The sequence below is a fragment of the Mustela nivalis genome (assembly GCF_964662115.1).
Source record: "Mustela nivalis genome assembly, chromosome: 15".
Lineage (NCBI taxonomy): Eukaryota > Metazoa > Chordata > Mammalia > Carnivora > Mustelidae > Mustela > Mustela nivalis.
This window is the reverse complement of record NC_139034.1, coordinates 85,686,658-85,702,655: the sequence shown is the minus strand read 5'-3', so window position 1 is coordinate 85,702,655 and position 15,998 is coordinate 85,686,658. Positions and strand designations below refer to the sequence as shown.

General features: G+C 42.0%; 1 protein-coding gene across 3 annotated transcripts in view; it reads right to left on the bottom strand.

Annotated features, from left to right (window-relative positions):
• Nucleotides 1–15,998, bottom strand: part of MYO16 (myosin XVI) — a 574,710-nt gene that overhangs the window by 421,994 nt on the left and 136,718 nt on the right. For all 3 annotated transcript variants that reach the window (XM_082701002.1, XM_082701003.1, XM_082701004.1), the window contains exon 2: nucleotides 3,797–4,060. In XM_082701002.1, the coding sequence (XP_082557128.1) occupies nucleotides 3,797–4,022 (226 nt within the window). In that variant the 5' untranslated portion in view covers nucleotides 4,023–4,060. The remainder of the gene's footprint in view (nucleotides 1–3,796; nucleotides 4,061–15,998) is intronic.

The following is a 15,998-nucleotide window of genomic DNA, read 5'->3' as shown; positions in this document are numbered from 1 at the left end:
GCTCCCCACTGAGCCCCAATCCACTTTGGAAAACTTTGAGTCACACGTGGTCCTTCTGTTTCTGTTTTTTTTATATCTCATTCTATTGGTAAATCCTTTTTTCATACCAGATTGCCCCAGTCCACTTATTCCCCCACGTGTACATGTGGGAGCTGGAGCTGCAAACCCTCCTCTCATCCTCCCTCTTCTTTGACAGCCAAGGTTCCCTCGTCAGTAAGTGCTGGAGGCCGTCAGAGAGCCGCCATTAAGTTCCCATTCCCACACCCGCTCGCCCTTTGGCTGCATCTCTTCTCCCATTGCCCCCGTGGGAGGTCCTCAGCCCTGTCTGCACAATACAGCACTGGAGGCACACTGGGAAACTATCCTGCTTGAATCAGGATCTCTACGGGCAGAGCCAGGATACTGGAACTACAAATAAAATTAGCAAGACCAAACCCTCCAGCTGAGGACCATATCTCATCATGTGTACGAGCTCAAAGCCCTTGCTCCAGTGACTTTCCTTCCTTACTTCGGTGCCAGCAGTTCTTCCCTCCCAGATACATGATTTCTTTCCACTACACACACGCTATTATTTCTCCCATGATATTATTTCTCCCAGAAATCCCATATTTCTCCCGTGAACCAAAGTTCCCTTCATTTCTTTTCCTTCTGTAGCTACCTTACCATTTCTCCCCTCTACCTAAAACTTCCTTCAAGAGGTCTCCATTTCCCAGTGTCCATTTCTGTTCACCCACTCTGTCTCCACTCTTATCCACTTGAGTTTTGCTCCCAACAATTCACTAAAACTATACCTTCCATATTTTAAATGCAAAGGTTCAATTCTGTCTCCACCCCAAGACTGAGAAGCAGTGTTTGATAGTCATTCTTCTCCTTGAAAAGTTCTCATCACTTAGCTCCCAGGATGGCTCCCCCACCTCAAGTTCCACCTTTCTTTGATGCTCTTGGTGGATCTGCCTCATTTCTGAATTCTTAATATTGGAGCTCCCTAGGGCTCAGTTCTTGAGCTTTTTGTATTTTTATCTACTCTCATTCCCTAAGTGATACATAGTCTTTCAGCTTTTGATGCCCATCTGTCTCCAATTTTTATCTCCAAACAACATGATGCCCTCTCCTGATCTGACCTCCTAGCAGCACCTCTATCTCTATTAATAACATTTCATTATGCTGGTTGTTCAGGCCAGAACAGAGTCGGTGTGATCCTTGAGTCTGTAGGATCAATTTTGCCCTTGGGTGTCATGCCTCTGAATTATGTTACAGTACCTGGGGAAAGGAATTAAGGTGGCTCATGAGCTGACCTTAAAAAAGGGAGATTATCTAAGATGATCCAAGTGAGTTCTTTGCCCCTGTATCACATGGGCCTTGAAGGTGGAAGAAGGAGGCAAAAGATTTGTTCAGAGAGACGCAAGGACAGAAAAAGGAGCAGAAGAAATTCCAAGCATGAGAGGGACACTCCACCAACCCTTGCCGGCTCTGAAGACAGAGGAGGCGCTAGGGTTGAGGGGAAATTATGCCCTCCAGAAAATGGACAAGTCAAAGAAAGCAATCCTCACCTAGAACCTCCAGAAAGCATCGCAGCCTGATGATACCTGGATTTCAGGCCAGTGGGACTCACCCCAGACTTTGGACCACAACTATAAGAGGATATACTCATACCTTTCGCAACTACACACTAAAGGAGTGGCCATTCATTATGGCAGCAGTACAAACTGATATACTCCCCGTCACCCACCCATCAGCATTTCCTGTGAGCTCTTTCCTGAAAGTATCTGCCCCAACTGACAGTTTCTCACCACGCCCTCACTCCACCTTGGTCCAAGCCACCATCATTTTGTGCCCAACTTCCTGGCAGAGCCTCTCTGCTCTGTCCTCACAATTCTTCATTCAAGTCACAGTGCAGCAGCCAAGCTCGTCCTGTTACGTCACAGGTGATAGGAGCTCCACTCAAGCCCCCACAATATCTTCAGGACTCACTGAGCACAAAAGCCAGAATCCTTCCCATGACCCTTCCAGCCCCTCCCTGCTGGCTTCTTGCCCTCCATCCTCCCAATTTATTCATATTGGCTCCTCCCAGAGGCTGGGATGTTCCTTCCCAGCTCCAGACTCACCTGAAAGGTTCCTCCTCAGATATCCATTCACCGAACTCCCCACACCTCCCCCCAGAGTCTCCCTCCTTCCTTCCTTCCATTACCCCCCATATTACACATCCAACTTTATCTTAATTTTTATGGTCACACACCAGACAGCGGGGCATCACAGAGAGATGTGCTTTCCTTCATTCACAGCTGCCTGGCCCATAATAAAAACACCATACATATTTGATGAATTTAGGCATTTTTCCTATGGAATATGGCTGCTGGGTTCATGATTTCGCTCCAATCCCCATGCTACTATCTCAAGCCAGTTCCATCTAACATGGAAATTTCATCGTTGGATTTTCAGTTGATGTCTTTGTTTCTTGTTCTTGTCCTTACCCTTCCATCTCTCCTACAGATATACATCCCTGATTAATCTTTGCTCAACACTATTTGTGGCATATGCATCTTCTTCTGAGGAACATACAGTGGATCCCACTGCACTCTGCTTCAAAAGTAGGGCTTGAAGTATTCACAAGAGTCCTATTTCCCCAGTACCAGCTTAGCAGCCCGCTCCTCACTCCGCCTCCCTTCAGGCAGGTCTCCCTGCCGGCACTCACGCGGGGCGGCTGTTCTCCACACTGCCTAAGTGTGGTTTCTTCTTTACAGACAGCTTCCTCCGGAACCCCTCAGAGATCACATTCTACTGCCCGGCTCTTCCCGTTCATACCAGACTTCGTTTCTACTGTTTTCTACTTTCTTAGGAGAGTTTTCCCCCTCACTTAGATTCGAGGTTTCCTGAAGGCAGGACCCTATCTCAGGCTCTTGATTGCCCAAGTGACATGCCTACATCAAGGTTAATTCTGATTTTATGACTTCAGTGTCCTCACCAAATGTTATAATATGGAATATATATTAGTACACATGTTATATATTATACATACATTAAATAGTTCCTCTTGGTCTCTGGATTTATGATTTTATTATTCTTAAATTTTTAACCCTAATTCAGGCATTATTTGTCCTGTTGATATTTTACATAAGAGATTTAGTGAACAATCTTTTTGCGGTTGTGTGATTGTTAAATCGATATAGGGCTTGTGTCTTCCTGCAACTTAATTTAGACATGTTCCAACAATACGACCTGGTGAGCATGAACAAATTGCTTCCCTCTCTCACTCAACACTGCTGGAAGGTACTGGGTGGGGGCGGAGGGGGCTGTGAAATGGGCTGAGAGCATCCCTTCCCCTGAAGGTACTTACAAGCTCCTCAGAGCGAATGGCCATGAAATGAAGAGCTCCAAGTAGGAAGAGAATAATAAAATGATAGCTAATTCCTATTCCTATTTCTATCCATGAATTCAAAATGAGATAATAATGAATTTTGCAACATAATCTCATCATCAAAGAAAACAATTTCATTGGGAAAAAAAATTCATTACAAATTTGCATGCACAGTTTACAAGGAAATCACACGCTTTCCAGGTAGGTCATTCTTTAAAAAATATTACAATAATTCTACCAAAATTTTGCATTTTGTTCACTTGTACTAGACTTGGAAGTTTTAACTATGTTCTTTCGAAAGAGGATATTTCCTTGACTATCTCATATTTTTTTTTTAAAGACCCCTAACGTTTAAAAGAAATACTATCCTTCATCTCCCCACTAGGAAACAAACAAACAGAAACCATGAAAACCACGTCAGAAAACTTCTGTGTCACGTACCTTCTTTGTCATCATGGTGGATAATTGCATCCTGTATCATGTCGGCAAGGTTGAAGTGGACTTTCTGACTCTTCCCATGCTTCAGCTTTTTCAGGAATCCTTCCTGCTTCTGAAAAGCCTTCTCTCTTTCATAGTAGGCTTTGATCTGCTCACAGCGCATGCGCTTCACCAGCCGCTGCCGCTGGCCGAGGGGAAGGGACTCCAGCAAGCACTGGTCAATTTCCATTTCATGGGTTCGGAAAACGTTACATAGCTGGAAGCAACCTGCAAGAAATACAGTGAGAACGTCACCAGACCCTTACTCCAGCGATACAGTAGCACGACGGAGCTCACTAGATCCTTACTCCAGTGATACAGTAGCACGACGGAGCTCACCAGACCCTTACTGCAGGTATACGGTAGCACGACGGAGCTCACTAGACCCTTACTGCAGCAATACAGTAGCACGATGGGGCTCACCAGATGCTTACTCCAGTGATACAGTAGCACGACGGAGCTCACCAGACCCTTACTGTAGGGATACGGTAGCACGACGGAGCTCACTAGACCCTTACTCCAGTGATACAGTAGCACGACGGAGCTCACTAGACCCTTTCTCAGCTCACTAGACCCTTTCTCAGCTCACTTGACTCCCTCTTGCCCCAGCACGGAAGTCAGAAACTTAATCATTCCTTTTTGAATGGCGTGCAAATGGCAAAGGCCAGCTCACAGATCGGGAAAGAAGCAAAGAGAGTTGATGTCCTACTCAACATCGCACGGTAATAATATAAATCATATACTTAGAGCTAGATGTGTGGTTTTGCACGACTTAATATTAGCAAACACCATCCTTTATTTATTTTTCTTAAACCTGCACCAAAGCCCTAAAAGTTCTACAGAGGCATTAAAATTCCATCATTGAATAACACCAACGAAACTTTCTGTGTTAAATCTTGGCAGAAAGCCATTCTGAGTCTTTCTGCACACCTTAATAAAATCTGTTTATCCTGACAACTCTGCTTATCTAATGTAACAGAACCTATGTCGGCTATCAGCTGTTTATGTGACACAGTGATTATTTCCACCCATATATTGCTAAACGCATTTCCTAGGGATTATAACATCCATCTCTCAGAGACAAAAATAATGGCTGAACAATGAAACAGATTTTTCTCTTGGCAGTTCAAAACCATGGATAGAACTCGTGCTGCTGTGGTCTCTGTCTTACTAATGCAGCGATTAACAGACTGAATTCCTCTGTCCTGAAACTGAAACAATATTCACTTTCTTTCCACCTGATATTCCTTAGAAACACTACCCCAAACCCTTGTAGAAATGTACAAGCTCATTACCTACCACGAGATTCAAATTTTACTATTGGCAGAAAATGAACACTAGAACACTGAGAATTTGAGAATCGAATTCACAGGTTCGGAAGTGTCTGGATGTTCTTCTCTTCAGGTATTTATGGTGGAAGTCAAAGGAACTATGTAACCCCACAAATGTGGTTGATAATAGGCCGTATGGAAAGATCACTCAGAAAGGGCATGGCTGCTTCATCTTCAGGGAGATGTCCAAATCCTTTGAAAGGACACAGCATTGTGACCAGGCGGTTTCTATTTCTGGATCACTTGATGCTTTTCAAAGTGTTATTCTCACAACCACTGGGCCAGACCATCTCTCTTTCACAAGAAAAGGAAATGGATTTGAGAGAGGCTCTGACTTGGCCAGGGCCAAAGAGATGATTATACGACAGTCACAAATGTTCCATAAAGGTTCAAGAAAAATACAGAATAAGAGAAAGCAACTCTCTACAGCCAGATATTTAATATATGTAAGGGGGAGCAGGGAGGAGGGGAAGGAAGCAGAGCAGGGAAATTTTATTCTGGTTTTTTGTTAGCATTTGACGACATTGTAGAATCCTATATTTTCATCAAGATCTTCATAAGTATTTGTCAGAGTGATGTGAGACACATCAGCTAACTCCATATAAAACGTTCCCTTTCCAGTGACCTAAACACAAAGACACAGCGGCGGTCGTGACATCAACAAATCACTCTCAAGTCTGTCTGTGTGATAAAAGCCGTGATCACAAGCAGATCGTCTGTGAGAGCTCATTAATAATGGCAGGAAATACTTCTGCCTTCCAATCTGCTCAGAAAACAGCACTTGGGTTCCCAGGACCCGGTAGCTGCCATGACTTTCCTGCTGCATGAGCAGGTGCCGAGACGATCAGCGGAACCACTGGAAAACCCGAAGAAGTCAAGCCTAGGACGTCACAGCATGTCCCTGCCAAGGAGCAGTCGGTCCAAGGTAGAGGACAACCTAATAAACACGACAGTCCTCTCTGGGATTTGGCTTGTATGAAAAACCGTATTGCAAAATTTTCAATTAACCTTAAAGGAGTCTGCAATGACAGCCCCTGATCCACAGAGCAACCCACTCAGTCTGTCCAGACAAGCACTGAGGGATGTTCATAAATTAATTCCCTTATGATTTGGAAAATCAGATGCCAAGGCTGTGAAATTTCAGATCCCTACATGGATAAAATATTAATTTTTAACATATTTTCTTGTTCAATAATTCCCCATGCTTTGATTTTTAAATGGGCTAAACTTTCACTTATTTTATATTCTAAGCACATAACAGGTGCCGTGACTTTCTTTTTGTCTAATTAGGGGTGGAGCAGCTGTGTCACATATATGAGCTGCTGTCAAGCTGTAAGATATCACCCGAAAACAACGTAGTTACAGGAAACTTAGTTTTGAGGCAGTCTACCCAAAACCTATGAAACTTGGTCACCGAGGCACTGAGAGTAACAGTCATTAATACCTCAGGTGACAATCTGGACAGGCCAGGCAGGCAGATGGTTAAGGCTGAAGAGGAAGTACAGGAGTCTGAGCTGGGCAAGGTTGGTTTGCACCGCTGGGACAGGGGTCCTGGGCAGGCACTCTCTTCCAGGCAGGAGAGCTCTGCCTGCCGTACTCCTGAACTGAGGGCTTTTCCCTGGAGTTGCCTGTAATTCTCTCCTGCTATTTGGGCTCTCTTGGCCTAGAAAAAGCCACACATGAACTAACACAACTTCAACAATATATGAACCTCATTCTCACATTCTCACAATAATGTATCAGCTCATTAGCAAGCAGGACACATTTATTGTAAAAGAGCATATTTGCATGATTGTGGCAGAAACTGAAAAGGGAGACAAGTTGTCTTTTTTCCTTATGTGAGTAGGTATCATTTTTGAGCTCCTCAGGGCTGGCACCAAAAAATGCTCACATGCATTTTATCATGTTCTAGCCACCTACAGCTTGCTGCCTGTGAACATGGCGGCCATGGAAGCCACACAGCAAGGATGGCCATGGTCTTGCCACTCAGGGTCCCCACTACTGCTTGGAGCAACCTACACCAACCAGCCCTTCCCTTAACTCTGTACCTGAGAAAGAAATGAATTTCTATTGCAATTGGGCACTGATGTTTCTAAAGGGATTTTAACTCTTAAAAAATTAACATCACCCTAACTAGTAATGGGTTTTTTTGTTTTTGTTTTGTTTTGTTGCCTTCACAGTGTTGAAAGGTGATCAAGGGAACATTCAACATTTTGAATATTTTGTAGAATTTTGAATGGTCAGACTACACCATTACTACCTACCAAGTGAGGTTCTAGCAAACTTTTGACACTCATCTCCAGTGCAGTGGGAACGGAATCTTTAATTTGTCAATCTGCCTATTACCATGGTGCAAATGTCACAGTCAGTCTCAAGCCATCAAAGTCATATTCCTAAACAAAGAGATGGAAAGAGGTCCTCTTTCTATCTTTCTATCCTCTTCTAGAAAGAGTCAGGGAGGGTCAGCTTCAGAACAACCACTGCATCAAGCCCACCTTGGAGGACCACGGCTTCACATGCATCAGAATCAACAAATATTCAGGAATTCCTGAATATATATGTATATTCCTATTTCTTGCTTTATTTTCTCCTTAGTACTTGATCACCCTGAATTATATTTCTACAATATCAATCATTATACTTATAAAGTATCTTATACTCATACTAAAGCTATTTACTAAAATACACCACATATTTTCCTTTTTATCTATAAGTCCTCCAAAAAGCAAGAACCTGGACAATTTTACCCACTGCTTATTCTCAGCTTCTGGAATAGTAGACATGGGATATTTTTGTTGATGTTGTTCTTGAAACTGTTTAATTAAATTGCTGGCAGAAATACCATATGTATGGCTAAAACTTGACCCAGCACTCAACATACAGTAGTAACGGATGTCTATTAGTTCTGCTCTTCCAGAAATGTACAACAGCACCGTACTTCTCACCTAATTGCTCTTCCTCACTAAATTATTGGGACTGCCTCAGTGTAGCCAAGTTTATGATAGTAATGGAGTTCGTGATCTACCAAATTACTCCATTTGCGGGGGGGGAGCTATATGTTGCAATTCTAGATAAAAATTTAGAGACATTTGCCATAGCCAGAAATCCTTGCTCAACAAATATGTATCTCTATATAACAAAATTATTGAGCCAGCAAATAAAATATATCAAGGAAAAAGCAAAGATCTATCTTAATTATAGAACAACTAGTTAAAAAATGAGGAGTTCCATGCTTTGATCTTGGAGGGCCCTATCACTGTGCCATGATATCAGGATGCTTTATTGTAGCAAACCAGAAATATAAAGACTAATGTTAAGGAAAAGGGAACTCAGAAAATGTCCTTCTAAAATTATTCTGCTGTACAACTGCCAGAAATTCCTTCAACTCGATGAGAACCAAAACCTTCATGGGGCCATGGTACACTCATACACTCATTGTAGGAGGTTTCTTTTCTTTTCTTTCTTTCTTTCTTTCTTTTTTTTTTTTTAAAAAAAGCTTAATTAATTAATTAATTAATTAGATAGATATTGCAAGTGGGCAGAGAGGCAGGCAGAGAGAGAGGAAGTGAAGCAGGCTCCCTGCTGAACAGAGAGCCCTACACAGGGCTCAATCCCAGGACCCTGAGATCATGACCTGAGCTGAAGGCAGAGGCTTAACCCACTGAGCCACTCAGGCACCCCTCATTGTGGGAGGTTTCTTGCATCTCTTTTGATGACTGCCAGATCAAATTTTACCAAAAATGGTAAAAACACAGATAATTTGATCTCAAGGACATTTACAGACACTTGCACCCAATTTTCAGGGGAACAGACATTCATGGATGGTTTATGAAGTTGGCTATGTCTTAGGCCACAAAGCAAAACAAATTCAAAAAATGCTAAAGAACTTCTATTATACAGGTACTTTCTTAGCATACTTGAGAATAGAACATCAGCTCCAGAGGTGAAGCCACATCTCCCAATATGCTCAGAAACTCACAACGCTGATCCTGAATAAAGCAGATCCAAGGAAGCAAACTAATAGAAATAATACTTTTTCAGTGCAAACCATCAAGGAAAGTCTCATCAAAATTTCACAGATGAAACTAAAACACTGCATAGAAATAAATCTATAGCTTTCATTGTACCTGTTAGAAAAGAATCTCATCTTAGAAGAGGTAACACAGCATCTTCGTAGGAAAGAACAAGAAAGGGAGGTCCAAAAAAGGAAGAAGGAAATGAAATGAGGGCCCAAATGGATAGAAAGGAAATACAGGACGAGCAAAGACAAAGACAGGCATGGAAAATGGGCAATATCCAGAAAAAATATATCTTGCTAAACATGACCCAAGAAGAAAAAATTGAATAGGCTTACAATCATTACATTAATTAATTAATTGGTAAAAATTCAATGACCAAGAAAAGGAAACTAGCATATAAGAGCATGGCCCACATGATTTCACTGGCCTTGAAGGAATGGATAACCTGTGTTTCCCCCCAATTTTTCTAGGGACTAGGAAAAAAAATGGAAATGGCCTCAACTCATTTTCCGAGACTAGCATAAGGTGGATACCAAAACCGAAATGAGAACGTCACACACACACACAAAAAAGTCATAGATCAATCTTGTCTACACATACGTGTGTAAACAGCCTATGTACATATGTTTTCAGTGGAATGAAAGGATGGCTAATTTTAGAACATCGATGAGTGTCTGTCACTACCTTTCAATTCTGTTCCAAATTTAGAGAAGGAAGGCCCTCTATCTTTGCTTTCATTATACCTTAAAATGAAGGTTTCCATCAGCATAGATAACAAAAGGAAAAGAAATAAGGACCCTAATATGAGTAAAAGAAGGGAAAGCCAGTCATCACTGTAAACACTTAACCTCACAGGAAGCCAAACGCATTCTATGACTCAGCCATTAGGCACCGATCGGCCAGAATTTTGCTCAACACAAGTCAGTATATACACAAAAGAAGAAAGTTACATTTTCAAACCCAGGAATAGATGTGCGGCCTTACTCATGTCTAGAAAAATTTTAAAACATACCATTTCACACTCATGTGACTGACAACATTGTCTCGTCGGAATTAAAGAGAAATTGGAACCACTTTGTTGAACTGAACATGTGTCTCTCTCCCACAACCATGGTAAGTACTCTGGAAACCTTCTGAAATACATTGCAGGTAAAAATAAACAAACAAAAAAAATCCAGCATGCAGTGAAAAGGGTGAAGAGTAAAAAAAGCCAACTTTCTAAGTAATTTCCTCCCTGAGGTTCGAAGGAAAAAAATCTGTTTTGCCACCTGTGCCCTTTAATATTGTCTGTTACTGGTACTGGTTGATGACACACTTAGATCAACAGAACCTGAAAAAGAGAACCTGGAAAGACTTCTGCACACAGGTGGCCCACGGTTCGTGACAAAGTGCCAATGCCAGTCGGTGAGGAGCGTGTTGCCAATGAGCGAGGACAGGGCCTGCGGTCAGCCATAGGGAATAAATGGTCCTGCACCCAGACCTCACACTGTATATTGAAATGAACCCACAAGGAATCCTATAACCCACTTGGAAGACCGTAGGAGGAAATCATGGAGACCTGGCTTTCTTAGACTTGACACCAAAACACAGTCCATGAATGAAAAACGAACTGATGGACACGGTTTCATGGAACCTGAAAGCACTGCTGTGTCAAAGCCATGTTGAAAGCATGAAGAGACAAGCTACAGAGTGGGGGAAAGTCCTTGTAAGCACCTGTCCCACAAAGACTCCCATCCAGAACAAGTAAAAGCCTTAATATCAACAGCAAAAAGGCAAATGATCGAACTGGAAAATGGGAGAAGGCGTGAAAGACGTTTTTCGCTGACAAAGATGGACGATGACGAGCAGACACATGAGAAGACGTTTGATGGCACTGGTCATCAAGGAGATGCTCATTAGAAGCGCAATGACATAACTATATACCCATCAGAAGAGCTAAGACAGAAATAAAATTAGTGGTGGGGGAGTGTGGTGTAGTCAGTCAAGCCTCGGACTCTTGGTTTTGGCTCAGGTCATGATCTCAGGGTCAGGCTCCATGCTCAATGGAGAGTCAACTTGAGACTTTCTCTTCCTCTCCCTCTGCCCCTCCCTATCCCTGCACTCTCTATGTCTCTTTAAAGTAAATAAATAAATCTTTAAAAAAATGAAATAAAATTAGTGACAATACCCAGTGTTGGCAAGGATGTGGAGAAACAGGATGTCTCAACACTGCTGTTGCAAATGTAAAATAGGATAGCCACACAGGAAAACAGTCTGGCATTTTCTTTAAATAACGACACTTTGTAGCAACGGTTCTAGGTGAGATTATGTCCCATTCCAGGTGGTTTCCACCATGCTGAGGCCAAGGCAAGTTACCAACTTCAGAAGCAAGCACGAGAACAGCTACTTCGGACATGGAGGGAACGTGAGTGTGTTACGCTAAGCAAAACAAGTCAGAGAAAGACATATAGTGTATGAGTCCCCCGATACGTAGAATTTAAGAAACAAAACAGACGAACATGAGGAAGGGAAGCAAAGAAAGAGAGAGAGGAGGCAAACATAAAAGAGACTCTCCAGGACAGAGAACAAAGGGAGGGCTGATGGAGGGAGGGAGGTGGGGGCTGGACTAGGCACAGGAGGGGCGGGGACGGGGATGGAGGAAGGCACGGGCTGAGATGAGGGCGAGGTGTTACACGTGGGACACACACACACACACACATATATATAGATTCACACACGTAAGTGATGGACCCCCGAATTCTATACCTGAAACCAATATTGCACTGTATGAGAATTAACCGCTTTCTAAATAAAAACTTGAAACAAACAAACAAACAGAATGGCTTCCTCTTGTAACATTGTCCACCTCCTGTCTGGTGCTGAGTCGGCTGTCACCACAGGGTACCAACGCGGAAACAAGGCAAGGAGTTAGCAAATGTGCCTACTTAGCTTGACTGATTTACTACTACTACTGCTACTACTACTACTACTACTATTAAACTAAGTATTGGTAGATGTTTCTGTCCTCCAGAAGCTGACCTCAGAAGGCTGAGAATGGGGTGGGTTTGGGCATGATTAGAAATAGCTTATTACCCTAGTTTTCCTACAAGAAAAATGAATTGTCAGAATGAAATAAAAACAGTGCTATAATTTTCAGGGCACGTGGGTGGCTCAGTTAGTGAAGTGTCTGCCTTCAGCTCAGGTCATGATCTCTGGGTCCTGGGATCGAGTCCCGCATCGGGCCCCCAGCTCAGTGGGGAGTCTACTTCTTCCTCTCCTCCTCCCCACCCTCTAATGCTCTCTCTCTCTCTCTCTCTAGTAAATAAATAAAATCTCTTTTAAAAAGCCCTATAATTTTCCCTGTGAAAAGAAAGAAAATATATTTTATCATTTATAAGCAATTATGAATATGAATTCCATTTCAATTCCATCAGCTTATATTCGTGACTTGGGGGATGCTTCCCATCAAAGACCTCAAATGCTCTTCATATTAGGGTTGGTGACCTTGATGTCCTTCTCAGATCCCCTTTACTGGCTGGTACACCCTTCCCAGCTGCTCTGAGTATTGGCCGGGGAGGATTCAGAGCTCTTCCCACCTCTGGAGAATGGTCTGCCAGACTCAGTCTCCCAGGGAGTGGAAGACTCTACCACATCCCCTTCACGTAGAAGGAGATGACTCTATGGTGCGATTTACACCCCAGGGCCAAGTAAACTGGGAGGTTGAAGACTTTTAGCCAAGTCTACCTTGTTTTGCTGCTTCTTTCTGTTCAATTCCTTGAAATCCCACAGGATTTCTCTAATGGATATTCCTTCTATATATTGTCATGTGTTCCTGAAACCCTCTCTCAAGACTCTGCTTCTAGAAAACACAACCCACAAATGTAAGATTATATACATTTACCTTAATTTTCTGTTAATTTTCATGGTTTACACCAAAGGGAAGGATTTTTTTTGTAGATGCAAAATTTATACAGATCGAACATACTTAATGACATAGGTTTTAAAAAACTAAAAGTAATAACAGCAGAAGAAAAAAGACACACATGCAAAAGAACAAAGTGGGGCTCTAATGTTCTATTATAGGCAAAAATCAATGAATATGTATTAAAACCTTAAACATAAGACCTAAAAGTATAAAACTCATAGAAGGAACAAGCAACTTTATGATGCTGGACTTGGCAATGACTTCTCAGGTAGGACACCACAAGCACAGGCATCAGAAGCCAACACTGGCAAGCCCAACCAGCTTGCAAATGTTCCCTCATCAAAGAGCACAATGAACACAGTGAAAAGGCAACCTAAGAAGGGGAGGAGATACCTACAAACTATATATATGTGAGAAGGGGTTACTTTCTAAAATATTAAAAAAAAAAAAAAACTCTTACAACTCAACGGTGAAAAAAATAACCAAATTTAAAAACAGGCAAAGGACTTAGACATTTCTCCAATGGTGATATGCAAAAGCATATTTTAAAAAGCTCAAAATTATCAGTGAAATGAAAATCCAACCACAGCGAGCCATCACCTTATATCCACTAGGGGGTGGCTTTTACCCTCCCCCCAAAAGAAAACAGAAAATAAGTGTTGGCAAAAATGTGGAGAAACTGAAACCCTTGGACACTGTTGGTGGGATTGCAAAATGGTTTCCTCTCTGGAAAGCAGTGTGACGTCTCCACAATAAATTAGAAATAGAACTGCCATAAGATCCAGCGGTCTCGCTTCTGGGTGTGTATCCAAAGGACTGAAAGCAGGATCTCAGAGGATACATTTGCACACCTATGTTCACTGCAGCCGCGTTCACAGTGACCAAGAGGTAGAGGCAGATGTCACCGGTGGTGAGTGGATAAACACAGTGTGGTCTCTGCACAATGGAATATTATTCAGCCTTCAAAAAGTGAGGGAATCCTATCATGTGCTACAAGACGGATGAACCTTGAGGACATGCCTAATGAAAACCGCCAGTCACAAAACAACATTTACTATCTGATTCCACTCAACAGAAACAAACTGGAATGGTGATTACTGGGGCCTGGAAAGAAGGAGAAGGTGGGAGTTGCTGTTTAATGAGCAGAGAGTATCAGATTTTAAAGCCGAAAACCTTCTAGAGTGCCGCGTCCCAACAGCGTGAGTGTACTTAACTGCTGATGACACACTTAAAATGGCTAATCCACTCAATGTTATTTTATGCATTTTACCACCCTAAAAAAAAAAAAAAGTTGGGGAAAAAAGAAAGAAGACACAAGAGGCTATTTCACAGGAGTTTTTGAAAATATATTTATATACATAGTATAAGTACTTCATGAAAAATGTAGCTGCGAACCTGACGGCTCAGCCCACCTTATAAAAATGTTTTCTCTGAAGTCTGAGAAGCAGAAGACAGTTGTTGGGGAAGGAAATCAGCACAGTCACGCACAGGTGCTGAGCACGCCCACGTGTGTACGTGCACACACACTCTCGTATCTAGGCACCCCCCAAAACTGTCCTAGCAGAAGCTTTATTGGCAGAATCCATTGTTAGAACATGCTTCCAGAGTTATTTTTACTGCGTACACAATGACGATGAAACAAAGGAACAGAGAGGATTTTCAAAGACAAGAGTATAATCAATTTCAACATACTCCCCCAGAGCCGTAAAAAACCACAAAACTCTACTGAAGCATTGAAGTCTTTAAAAAGTGCTAGATTTTTTAACATCTTTGTAATCAAACTGCAGGTTCATAACCCTCTTTACAGAGCGAAAAACAGTACAAAGAAATTGAACTTGGGGAAGAAGATATAGATGTTATGCCTTAAAATATCTCAGAATGTAGGTCCACAATGCCTGTTTCATAAAATCGTTTTCTGAAACACTTCTCTGAATGATGGAGAGGTAAACTTAAATAATTTAAATTCTTCTCAAGAAAATGTACAGTATTTTACATCTCCCTACTTGCTGCCTTTAAATTTTTAAATTTATATATCAAGTGATCACTTGTTTGGTTTCTATACAATAATTATGGCATGCTTTTCTAATGAGAGAATGTGAAGAACATTCTCTCCTTATTTTTTTTAAAGATTTCATTTTATTTATTTGACAGAGAAATCACAAGTAGACAGAGAGGCAGGTAGAGAAGGAGAAGCAGGCTCCCTGCTGAGCAGAGAGCCTGATATGGGGCTCGATCCCAGGACCCTGAGATCATGACCTGAGCCAAAGGCAGTGGTTTAACCCACTGAGCCACCCAGGTACCCCAAAAGTTCTCTCTTTAAATTAAAATAGGAATAAAGCAAATATGCAGGACATAAAAATTACTAAAGACTCTGGAATATATTTATGCTTTTACACACTGACCTATAGTTTTGTACATTTAAAATTTCCTTAAAGACAAGTGATTTGATTACTATAAATAGCTTTTCAGGGGATATAGATTTATAGTTATAATTCTTTCTGGAGTTTGTTTCAGGATAACAATAAAACTGAAGATTGTCACCCTGAGGTAATGTCCTCGGTTCACTATTCAAGTGGACCCACATGTCTTATCAAATCTATGGTTGATACAGGGTATAATGTGGTGAAAACTCTGCCCTGAGTCATAGATGTTTCCAGAATCATGCCCGCATGCTAATGCCCAGACACAGATTTACCCAGATACATGGAGCACTGGAAGACCAGGCTCCTTCTCAGAAGACAGCCCAGCGACATTCAGGACCCACAGAGTTGGGTAATTTGAAGCCCCACATCAAAATATCAACTAGCTACAACCTTATGAGGTTGCAATCAGAGTTTGTCTGGGGAAGTCTAGACCCTTTAAGATCAGAACTGCCTACTCATGGCTATTCTCAGATGCTTCCTATGGCGTAC